The following is a 13184-nucleotide window of genomic DNA, read 5'->3' as shown; positions in this document are numbered from 1 at the left end:
TGCATCATAGTCGCCTGATAGTGCTGTGCATTTTCACAAACAACATTAACATTCAGCGCAGATGAGAATGTTGGGGAAGAACAGAGGAGAGGACTGGCATATCAATGTTTGCTAATAGGGATGTAACACTATCAAAATCTCACGGGATTAAGGCCACAATACAATATTATTGTGGTGTATGTCCAAAAAAAAAAAGACATGACAATGCCATAGTGTGTAAAATGAAGTGGCAGGAATGTTTAGAATGAACACACTTACTATAATTGAATTTAATTAGAGATGTCCGATAATGGCTTTTTTACCGATATCCCGATATTGTCCAACTCTTAATTACCGATACCGATATCAACCGATACCGATTTATACAGTGGTGGAATTAACACATTATTATGCCTAATTTTGTTGTGATTCCCCGCTGGATGCATTAAAACAATGTAACAAGGTTTTCCAAAATAAATCAACTCAAGTTATGGAAAAAAATGCCAACATGGCACTGCCATATTTATTATTGAAGTCACAAAGTGCATTATTTTTTTTAACATGCCTCAAAACAGCAGCTTGGAATTTGGGACATGCTCTCCCTGAGAGACTATGAGGAGGTTGAGGTGGGCAGGGTTGAGGGGGGGGCGTAGCTTAGGGAGTAGCGGGGGGTGTATATTGTAGCGTCCCGGAAGAGTTAGTGCTGCAAGGGATTCTGGGTATTTGTTCTGTTGTGTTTATGTTGTGTTACGATGCGGATGGTCTCCCGAAATGTGTTTGTCATTCTTGTTTGGTGTGGGTTCACAGTGTGGCGCATATTTGTAACAGTGTTAAAGTTGTTTGTACGGCTACCCTCAGTGTGACCTGTATGGCTGTTGACCAAGTATACCTTGCATCAAATTGTGAATGTGAAAAGCCGTAGATATTATGTGATTGGGCCGGCATGCAAAGGCAGTGCCTTTAAGGTTTATTGGCGCTCCCTACGTCCGTGTACACAGCGGCGTGTTAAAAATTCATAAATTTTACTTTTTGAAACCGATACCGATAATTTCCGATGTTACATTTTAAAGCATTTATCGGTCGATAATATCTGCAGTCCGATATTATCGGACATCCCTAAATGTAATCATATTTTTACTACAAACATGTATTTTTAGTTGCAAAAAATTGTGTAGGAACATTCCCTGTTTCAAGAAAGTAAAAAAAAATACAGGTGAGTGTCTTTAATGTAAATAGTGTTTGTAACAATTGTAAAACAATATTGTTCACTTTAGTGTCTTTATGAGAAGCAGTGTCCTCTACAGTGGACATTTGTTGATATCAGTTTGGAAAATGCTGTTTCTCAGAAAAGTTAACCAACAATTTAACTTTTAATAATGTATGTAAATACCTCACAAACTGATGTTTAGCTTCACTGGCTTCAAATATCTTGTCTGAGTGATGGTTTATGAGGTGGCGACTGGCTCAAGGTGTACGCTGCCTTCCGCCCGTGAAACTAATCTGTGATATTAACTTATTATTATATCTTATAATTCTGATCATCATGGCTTAGTTTTTGAAACCTTACATTTTGTGAGATTTTCAATTCAAACTTTTCATAAATTATGAGCCATAATCATCAAAATTAGAACCAATTAAGGCTTGACGTATCTTCCTTTGCATGTAATAAGTTAATATCACATGTTACTAAATGTTACATTCGTGTGTCGTTTCCACATGATTAAATTCTACAGAAGAATATTAATTTCTTATATTTATTTACAAAAAAGTTTTTTTTTTCTTCTACGTATGTGCCACCTGAGACCTCACTATAGGCTTTGTAAGGTCATGTTACCTCCAAACTAAACAAAATTGATGCTAATCCACTCTTTTTTTCTCCAAAATAAGAATCGATTAGAGAATTGTTAAGTACCTGAATCGTTAAGCAGAATCAAAAGTGGAATCGGAACGGAAAAGATCCTATCAATTCCCATCCCTACACAGAACTCAAATAATCATGTCTGATATTTGTTAGAATAATTATGTATAAATTATCACACAACTCATATGCTTAAAGGCCGTTGCTATAGTTATTATCAATTGTGCTGAAGTTGTACTTTTCTATCTGTGCAAAGGGACAACTTGCAATCCAAGATTGCGAGTCGTCTCGTATCAGTGTTTGTGTCCAGACCCGGCCTGCTGACTGCCAAGGGCAAACATCGAGTGCCTTGACACAGACAAAGCAGAGACAGGGTGGTATCACGAGTGTCAGCACATTTCCATTTCATGAATAATCATATATTGTGTCGAACTGTGGCTGCTGAAATTACCCCCTTCCTTCAGAAGCAGCCTCAGTGATGTAACCAGGGACCTCCCGAATAAATAGTGGAGCACGTGGGCTGTGCCTTAGAGCGTAGGTTGGAACTGTAACTAAGTGTACAGCCCAATACGTCTCTCCGCATTGAGCAAAATTTAACTCTGTCTCTGCATGATTCCTTGCTTCTTGTCTGTTTAATAGATGGCATCAGTGTTTGAACCTGACACTATTTTCAGGAAATTTCCCAAAAAATAATTCCTCCCATCAGCTACGAGCACACTTCACTTCCTGCTTACGGCATTCCACGTCACCACACTGTGGTCTGGCGCTGTGCAGAGGATTCTGGGAGGTGGAGTTCATTTTCAGACCTGGTCAACACTAAAGCGCGAGAAAAAACTACATTCACCAAGTTTTGGTTTGATACGGTCAGACTTCATGCAGGGCATTATTGTGAAGACTTTGAAAGCGCAATACCGCGGTATCTACAATACAGTTACAGTAGGAATACCAAGTGCCGATTCATCTAAAGACATGAGGTTTTCCGTATACCATACGTACTTGGGACTTGCTACATTGTTGTTTGTTCTGTTTTGACCATGGTTGACTGAAAATGTTCCTCCATGTGATTGCTATGCCGCATGATTTTTCTCTCAGATGCTTATCTGAAAATGTCAACCTCGTCAGTCTATTCAAAGCAGCATAATGTTTTGTTGAGGATCTGATGTTCAAAAATTGATCTGGCATTGAAGAGTTGCAGGACTCATTGACTTTCCTTCTTGTCTATTTCTCCTCAACAAAAAGATGGACATTTGCCAACATCTGTCTACGAAGGTTCTCATTCATCCAGGTCATTGCCATCTCAGGGCATTCAATCGATCGCAACTGGACTGTTTGGTTTGTCTTAGAAGATTTTTCGCCGCTCATCCGAGTAGGCTTCATCAGTTCGTGCTCACAGACTTAAACTTAGATTGGTCAGAGCTAGTACAAATTGGACTAGCTCTGACCAATCTAAGTTGAAACGTCATCTGAAACATTATGCTGCTTTGAATAAACAGAAAAGGACAGTGACAAGGTTGACATTTTCAGATAAGCATCTGAAACGTCTTCTGAAACAAACCAAACAGTCCAGTTGCGATGGATTGAATGCCCTGAGATGGCAAGGTCTGTTGCTAGTGAGAAACTCCACAGTTGGGGTTTGACCAACACCGCATACCACGTACCCAAGGTTTAGTGTCAATTTGAGTAAAAAGCCAGGGACAACCTCCTTACCTTGTCGTAAGTTGTTCCAGTCCGTATTGGAGAAAAACGAGTGGCATCTGAGACCCTGAAACCCCAGACGCTCTTGAGCGCCACACAGCAGGCTCTGCACCAGGTCTACAAATTGCTTACTCGCGCACGGCTCCGCTGGAATCTTCAGAAATTGCTAAAGGCAAAGAAAATGCACAAAACGTGTTGTTACTTTGTCGTAGCCCAGGGGTCGGCAACCCAAAATGTTGAAAGAGCCATATTGGGACCAAAAATACAAAAACAAATCTGTCAGGAGCCGCAAAAAATTAAAAGCCATATTACATACAGATTGTGTGTCTCACTGTGTCATGAGATATAAATTGAATTAAGAGGACTTAAAAGAAACTAAATGAGCTCAAATATAGCTACAAATGAGGCATAATGATGCAATATGTACATATAGCTAGCCTAAATAGCATGTTAGCAGTCATTCAGTGACCAAATATGTCTGATTAGCACTCCACACAAGTCAATAACATCAACAAAACTCACCTTTGTGCATTCATGCACAATGTTAAAAGTTTGGTGGACAAAATGAGACAGAAAAAAAATGGCATAAAACACATACTAGAAAGTTGGAGAAAGTTATACATGTAAACAAGCTAAGGTAAGTTCAAGGACCGCCAAAATTAGTAGGACAAAACGGCGCTCGCCAAATACTCGAATCAGTGAAGCATGTTTAATATAAACAGTGTGCTTTATAACAATTAGGGAGGTTTGTGTCATGTTTGTCCTCCTACAGAAACCATATTACAACAAAAAATATATTTTTTCCCGCTCATCTTTTTCCATTTTTCATACATTTTTGAAAAAGCTCCAGAGAGCCACTAGGGCGGCGCTAAAGAGCCGCATGCGGCTCTAGAGCCGCGGATTGCCGACCCCTGTCGTAGCCAATATGAGCAAACATATTCAGCAGTGATTCCCGAAGAACTGTAATCAGTTTGTGGCGGTGATGGGTTGAGATGGGGGTAAACGGAATAAGTACATTTGCCTAATTGGGAAAGAGTGAGTGAAAAACGTGAAAGACAAAACAAATACACTACCGTTCAAAAGTTTGGGGTCACCCAAACAATTTTGTGGAATAGCCTTCATTTCTAAGAACAAGAATAGACTGTCGAGTTTCAGATGAAAGTTCTCTTTTTCTGGCCATTTTGAGCGTTTAATCGACCCCACAAATGTGATGCTCCAGAAACTCAATCTGCTCAAAGGAAGGTCAGTTTTGTAGCTTCTGTAACGAGCTAAACTGTTTTCAGAAGTGTGAACATGATTGCACAAGGGTTTTCTAATCATCAATTAGCCTTCTGAGCCAATGAGCACATTGTACCATTAGAACACTGGAGTGATAGTTGCTGGAAATGGGCCTCCATACACCTATGTAGATATTGCACCAAAAACCAGACATTTGCAGCTGGAATAGTCATTTACCACATTAGCAGAGTGTATTTCTTTAAAGTTAAGACTAGTTTAAAGTTATCTTCATTGAAAAGTACAGTGCTTTTCCTTCAAAAATAAGGACATTTCAATGTGACCCCAAACTTTTGAACGGTAGTGTATGTTTAGGACTACAAATTTACTTTTTTCTATTCCGTTGTTCATTTTTAAAATGTTTCACACACAACTGAGTGCATTTCATCACTCGCTGCTTGTTCATGTCGGAGACTCTTCACTAGATTTAACAATTATCACAAAAATAAATAAATCATAACATTTTAAAAAATAATTATAAATAAATAAAAAGAGTACCCAGATGTGTCTGATTATACTTGCTATAGGAATAATTCTGCTAAATTGGCATCACACTGAAATCTAATTAAGATGAAATATCTCAAATAAGGGTGATATTTGCTTAATTTCTGTCTGATAAGATAATTCTTCTCACTAAGCAGATTTTATGTTAGTGTTTTACTTGTTTTAAGGGTTTCGGTCCTAAATGATCTCAGTAAGATAAATACAGCTTGTTGCTGAGATTTGATGACCTATATTGAGTAAAACATGCTTGAAACTAGAATATCAACTGTTGCAAAGCTGTGTCATCAACACTCACAAGTACAAAACAAATTTTTTAAAGTAATAATTTCTTACTTCAAGCATGAAAAAAATAAATCATGATTTTGACACAATTGTGTCTCATAATTAAAACAGATGACAGCCAAATGAACTTTGCTGTTTTATTTTCAATGAAACAATAGAAAAGATGTACTCATATAGTAGTACAGTTGGCACAGTACAGTAAACTGACAGTTAATATTTAAACATTTAACATGTGACATTTCAAACTATTTTGAACAGAAATAGTTCATGCACATTCAGATAAATTCTTCAAAATTACAATAAAATTTTTTTTGGCTGTATCGTAATTTTCGGACTATAAGTCGCAGTTTTTTTCATAGTTTGGCCGGGGGTGCGACTTATACTCAGGAGCGACTTATGTGTGAAATTATTAACACATTAGCGTAAAATATCAAATAATATTATTTATCTGATTCACGTAAGAGACTAGACGTATAAGATTTCATGGGATTTAGCGATTAGGAGTGACAGATTGTTTGGTAAACGTATAGCATGTTCTATATGTTATAGTTATTTGAATGACTCTTACCATAATATGTTACGTTAACATACCAGGCACGTTCTCAGTTGGTTATTTATGCCTCATATAACGTACACTTATTCAGCCTGTTGTTCACTATTCTTTATTTATTTTAAATTGCCTTTCAAATGTCTATTCTTGGTGTTGGCTTTTATCAAATACATTTCCCCCAAAAATGCGACTTATACTACAGTGCAATTTATGTTTTTTTCCTTCTTTATTATGGATTTTCGGCCGGTGCGACTTACACTCCAGAGCGACTTATACTCCGAAAAATATGGTATATATGCGCACTAATTGACTGAAAGAGCACGCACTTGGCGTGATGATGTCATGTTATCCATGGAAAAATGCATTTTTAGACAATATGATTTGCCTGAGCGGCTAGGAGACCCCGAGAGTAACAAGCGGTTGTTGCCTTTCCGTTAAGAACAATAAATTAGTTTTTAGTATAAGTTTGCTGGTTACAAGAAATGTAATGCCGAGCGCATATCATTATGTCAAGATAATGGCACTAGCATTTACTTCATTTAAGAATATTTTTTAACATATTGAGCAAAGAGGTCTTTTTTTTTGTACCAAGAAAAGTGGACTTGATATTAGTGAGAATATACTTATTTTAAGCTATTTTTGGGTTCATTGAGGTTAGCTAATTTTACTTGTTTTGGAAAGTCTTGACAAGCCAAATTGTCTTGTTCTATTGGCAAATAATTGTGCTTAGTTCAAATAAAATACCCCTAATTTTTGTTTTGTTTTTTTCTGGTTTTTGACCACTGTATTTTTGCAGTGCACTACTGGCACACTCCCACTGAGCAACTTGTACTGGGCTCTGGCATGCTCACCGGTTGTTAATGATTACCGCCACTTAGCATAATAGAAATGACCAGAACGACTAGTAATTAAGTCACAAAGTCTTGGAAGTCGCAGTAATGCAGTATGGATTGACTGCGCTTTCCAACATACCTAATCCTGAATGAGTGCAGAAGGTTGTGAGCAGAGTATCATGAAGGATGTTTAAGTCCACCAAAGCCTGGTACAGTAGAATTGGCCCAGTCTAAGTTTACCTCAATAAGATTCAGATCCAGCCCAATATTGAAATATGTATTGAAATTTGAGCCATTTTCCTTGTGGATCCATAAAGTTGGTCTAAGTCCAAGTCTATCTAAGATATGTGTCCCAATACTAGAATATATAAACATTCTGGATGTTTACAAATGTTACGAACCTGATAGTTGAGGATGTTGTGGACGGTCAGCGTTGACGTGCCTTTGGAAAAAGGCGTCCTTGAATAGATCATCTCGTACGCTATAATCCCGAGGGACCACCAGTCACACTCCACCCCGTAGGTGCTGTGAGGGCCCCCGTTAATGGCTGCCAACACTTCAGGGGAGGGAAAGTCTTGGGTTCCCACAGGCACTGTCGGGTCTGCCACCTTGAAGAACACAATTCAAACACAACGATGCACTTGTCAACATAAGTGACATTAATACATTGAGCAAACTTGATAATCCACTTACTGTTTTGTTGGAGGTGAGCCTGGCAGCTGATCCAAAGTCTGCCAGCTTAATGTGACCAGTCCGATCAATGAGAACGTTCTCTGGCTTGACGTCCCTGCAAGTACCGTAGTTATTTTTAGAAGAGACCGGGTATTGCTTTAACAATGCTGGTCCTTGCCGCATTTGTGTAATGTGTTCTGCTCCTAAGCTGTTAATTTGTTGTAGGTCCCACTTACATGATACAAGTAGTTATAATTAGGGATGTCCGATAATGGCTTTTTGCCGATATCCGATATTCCGATATTGTCCAACTCTTTAATTACCGATACCGATATCAACCGATAATTAACACATTATTATGCCTAATTTGGACAACCATGTATGGTGAAGATAAGGTACTCTTTAAAAATAATAATAAAATAAGATAACTAAATTAAAAACATTTTCTTGAATAAAAAAGAAAGTAAAACAAAAAAAAAAACAGTTACATAGAAACTAGTAATTAATGAAAATGAGTAAAATTAACTGTTAAAGGTTACTACTATTAGTGGACCAGCAGCACGCACAATCATGTGTGCTTACGGACTGTATCCCTTGCAGACTGTATTGATATATATTGATATATAATGTAGGAACCAGAATATTGATAACAGAAAGAAATGGGGGGAGGGAGGTTTTTTGGGTTGGTGCACTAATTGTAAGTGTATCTTGTGTTTTTATGTTGATTTAATTTAAAAAAAAAATAATAATAATAATAATAATAATAATAAAAAAATAAACGATACAGATAATTAAAAAAACGATACCGATAATTTCCGATATTACATTTTAACGCATTTATCGGCCGATTTATCGAACATCCCTAGTTATAATGCTACGTTTTTACGGCTTTTCTATAAAAAATCCTTGACTCTAATGTTGTATTTATCACCTAAATCCTCACCTGTGGACATAGCCCAGCTGGTGGACAGCGTGAATGGCCTCCACCAGCTCGGCCAAATAAAACTTAGCCATGGATTCATCGAACTGGTCCTCGTAGCGGTTGAACAGAGACAGAAGGTCGCCGCCTGGCATGTACTCCATTGCCTAAACACATAATTATATAAAGAAAGAAAAAAGAAACATACAACTGGGATCAATATGGAGATCTGGTTTGTTTGAAACAAGAAAGAACAGCTCTCATATGCTGATGATACATTAAAAATGCCCATAAATAGACTATATTTAGAGAAATATGCACGTGCCAGAGTACATCAAAGCATAATTCAGTTCAGGATTATATGGCGTCGCTCATTATAGATGTGCTTATGTAACATCAGATCTCATGACAGATTAGCTCTGAACTGCAGTCAAGCAATTCTTCAATGCCCCAAAAAAGAAGAAATGACAAATGTTTGCCAAGCAGGTGATTCTGAGATCACAGGCATCAAACAAGTACAAAAAAAAGTCAACCTTCTTAATGTTTGTAAGCATCAAATCTAAATGTGTCCCCCCCATTTCTTCCCTCTGGTGTCTGCGAGCAGAGATGAAAGGCTTTTGTTCGGGCTGATTTGAGCTATACGGCGGCAGCCATACAGCCACAACAGATGAGAGCTCCTGGTGCATGAATGGTCGGCAAGTCTGAATGAGCGGGAGCATTTTGCTGTGTTACCTAGCAACAGGGAGACTGGGTGCCTCTCTAATGCACGGATAAAGATGGATGCTTTGTATTTTCCTCCACGCTCAGCTGGGGAGCAGGGTGAGACAGAGGGGCAGTAAAGAGAAAGCAAAGAGGACGAATGAGGCAGACATAAAGGGAGGTGCGCACGTAAAGATTAAATGAAGGCAAACCAAGGGAAAAAGCCAATTACATTTAAAACAAGCCATGCTTTTTAATACTACTCTGATTATAAAAGTAAATACAGGACAAAAACACTGATAAGGATTTTAAGCAAATAAAAGTTTATATAAAAAAATATATACACTTACTGTTGATTTTTACCCTCAGCAAAAAAGGACAACATATTTGCCTCATCCTTTTCTTCGTTATCATTTTCAGGCACTGCTGCATTTTATTTTTATTTTTCAAACACCACGTATGTTTCAATTATTACGCGTAATAATCCAGGAGATGGCAAAAAGCCGCTGCCTGACCAGGGCTCAGGAAATCTGCAGAGACTCCTCCCACCCCCACCAAGGACTGTTTTCACTGCTGGACTCTAGAAAGAGGTTCCGCAGCCTCCGTAGCAGAACCTCCAGGTTCTGTAACAGCTTCTTCCCTCAGGCCGTAAGACTCTTGAACGCATCATAATAATCCCCTCAATTCCCCCCAAAAATGGATTAACTGGCTGGAATATAAAGACAATATAACATACATCCATAAACGTGGATGCATATGCAAAAGTACAATATATTTATCTGTACAGTAATCTATTTATTTATATCTAGGGATGATGTTCGAAATCAGTTCTCCCGGTTGTTCGATAAGAAAAGAACCGATTCCATGGACTCGAATCCCTTTTTGAGAACCGGTTCCCGTTATAGAGGCCACTATAGTAAAGAAAAAGAGTTGGTTCTTTATTCGAATCCCTTCCCACGTACAGGAAATGCCCTGTGGGACGCAATGTTATGCCCATTTGATTGTAGACTCTTACTGACACCTTGTGGCGATATGAAAATACTACGCGTCATTAGTTTGGGCACTTCCGGGTTGAGACAATTGAGAAGTAGACAAGTTGTGTTAGCTCTTACAAGCCTTGGAAAAGATAAGTCTGTAAGTAAACTGTTTAACTTGTTTATGTAACTCAATATTAAGGCGGAAAGTGTTTAAGTTTGATACTAAGATGTTTATTGAAAAACGATTTTTGTGCACTGTTTCAATGGATGTTTTGAGGACTTAAAATGGCTGCCAGTCGTGTATTTCCACCATCGAAATAGTTTCAACACTCAGAAGTATTTGTTTGATGATAGTACTGTGTGTGAAGCTAATATTTACATATTGTGTATTAAATTTCAGTATGTTAATTGAATCACATAGCTTATACATTTGTCATTGTGTGTATTTCAGTTTAAAAAAAACAAAAAAAAAACAGTTCAGTGCAAGACAAAAGTAAAGATAGGAAAAGACAAAGCAAGATCAACAACAGTAAAGAGCCTAAATGGATGAATCTGCTTTGGATCGTTTGTTAGCTGTCGGCCAAGCTGTATAACCTCAACACGTATAGTGAGGGCAGAACAGGCAATATGCAATTATTGCCAGGCTTCGCTCTCATGTAAGGGGGGAAGAATTGTTGATTGATGACTGTGGTGTTCTTAGTGTCATAGTGTGTGTAGTTAGTATGTTCCAATAGCAGCAGAAGTGCACTTTTTGGAGAGCTGTATTATTTTCAGTTTTGTGCCGAAGGGACTGATTTTATTTAATACTATATTATTATTTATACACCTATAGTGATCACAGAGACAGGTTGTATTTGTGTTACTGTGTATATTTGTTTTTCTGAAAAATCCCACTTAATATACTTTGGGTAACAACAGTCAATATTTTTTTTTTTTAGGGGGGTAACAGTGAATATATATTTATTTATTTTATTTCTTTCTTATAAAATAAAAGTGAGCTTTTGTTAAACCAAATATTTTGTTTTTTTTCATATACAACAACCTATCTGGATTCGATAAGAGAATCGATAAGGAATCGGTTCGATAAGAGGATTCGATAATGGGCTTGAACGCGATAATTTCTTATCAAACATCATCCCTATTTATATCTGCACCTCATTGCTCTTTTATCCTGCACTACTATGAGCTAATGGAACAAAATGTTGTTCTTATCTGTACTGCAAAGTTCAAATTTGAATGACAATAAAAATGAAGTCTAAGTCTAATTGATTTGATCTGTTTGTAACATAAGTGCACATTTAGATATTCTGGTTTTAAGTTGGACTATTTTGGTCCTCCAACAGGAAGAGCATTGCTTCTTGATACAATTTCTCCTTGCATTGCTCAATACATGCTCCCTCCCGGAGCAGCTCATGTATTATTCTTACTGATCTAACTGCAAATACTCTGGAACTCACAACTGTGGGAAAAAAATACTCTCACAGAAGGTACCTGTTATACCTGCTTATGCCACATCTCATGTGAAAATAAATCCCTGTGAGTAAGACATTCAATAGTTTTGCTTTGACACTGTCACGGCCAGATTTGTGAGGTAATGTCGGGTAAGTCCACACCTTATGACAGGACTATTCAACATGGTGGCAAATCTAGCCCGAGAATGACACCATATTGGCACCCAAGTTAAGTTCAAAACTTGGGAGACAAAACATATAAGCGGCAAATTCCTAAAAACACTAGAGTGCTCCTGTTGTAAAGAAGAAATTGGACCACTGTAAACACATTGGCAGATCCTTGTATTGACATTTTAACCTTGCTAGCAAACACAGAACACTAGGGGTCCAAACCTGTGATTTATAGTGCATCCGTAAATTATTCACAGCACTTCACTTTTACAACATATTGTTATGTTAGAGCAGGCCTGGGCAATTATTTTGACTCGGGGGGCCAAATTTAGAGAAAATATTGTGTCTGGGGCCGGGTATATCTGGGGCCGTACTTATCAAGCTTCTCAGAATTACTCCTAAGAAGTCTGCTAAGAGTTGACTTAAGAGTAAATACATTCTTCGCTGAAAGCTGCACTTAAAAGTTAGTTATCAAGCGTCTTACTCACACTTTCAGCGAAGTGTAGGACTGAATCTTAAGTGTCACACTCAGAGCTGAATTACGACATTACTATGTGCCGTAAATGGAATTTTAGGTGACGTCATTTCTGTGTCCATAGAAATGACCAATCACGGAAGGGAATCCGTTGTCTAAGAATAAAGAAATATCTTGGAAATATTTAAGTGGACAATGGGAGTGTATATTTTGACAATAAACTACAAAATAATACAAAACAAACTAGTCCCCGCCGGCACTCACGCTACCGCTCCCTCTCTTCTATCGCCCACACACTCACTGACGTCACTCACCTCACGGCCACACACATACGCTACTGTCATAACATTTTCTTTCCAATTCATTAATTAGGCAACTAATTTGAAACTGGTGTGGGTGGCTCTATATATACTAGCCCACTGCAGCCACATGCAGAAATCAACATGGAATCGAAAAGTATTAAATCTGTGACAAAAATAATACCCGCTCTGTCTAAACGATACCGTTTGATCAGCTGCTCGTCATCAAACAAATCCAGGACATCGTTCCGCTCCCTGAATGTTCGCGCACGTCTCTCTCGCCTCAGTGCCATCCCCTGCTGGCAACTCCTAACCACTTAAGACACCTCTGAAGGTCTCTTAAATATCGTGGAGAGTAGGAGTGATTCTTAGACTTAAGAACGTTGATAAAAAGCTTTTATTCTTAAGTTTGAGAGTAGGACTAAATTTCGCAAATTCTCAGGACTTAAGTGTAAAATGGCACTCTAAGAAGCTTGATAAGTACGGCCCCTGATTTTTAGGAACACTAATACAAAACTTCACAATAGCTGAGATAGGCTCCAGCA

At 38.0% G+C, this 13184-nt stretch overlaps 1 protein-coding gene across 9 annotated transcripts in view; it reads right to left on the bottom strand.

The window, feature by feature from the left end:
* cita (citron rho-interacting serine/threonine kinase a) overlaps window positions 1-13184 on the bottom strand; it is a 113111-nt gene that overhangs the window by 83975 nt on the left and 15952 nt on the right. For all 9 annotated transcript variants that reach the window (XM_062044130.1, XM_062044164.1, XM_062044156.1 and 6 more), the window contains exons 6-9: window positions 8592-8734; window positions 7670-7763; window positions 7378-7584; window positions 3545-3698 (exon numbers count right to left, since the gene is read on the bottom strand). In XM_062044130.1, the coding sequence (XP_061900114.1) occupies window positions 3545-3698; window positions 7378-7584; window positions 7670-7763; window positions 8592-8734 (598 nt within the window). The remainder of the gene's footprint in view (window positions 1-3544; window positions 3699-7377; window positions 7585-7669; window positions 7764-8591; window positions 8735-13184) is intronic.

The sequence above is a fragment of the Entelurus aequoreus genome, linkage group LG01 (assembly GCF_033978785.1).
Source record: "Entelurus aequoreus isolate RoL-2023_Sb linkage group LG01, RoL_Eaeq_v1.1, whole genome shotgun sequence".
NCBI lineage: Eukaryota > Metazoa > Chordata > Actinopteri > Syngnathiformes > Syngnathidae > Entelurus > Entelurus aequoreus.
Note: the sequence above shows the minus strand (reverse complement) of the source record. Positions and strands in the feature narration are given on the sequence as shown.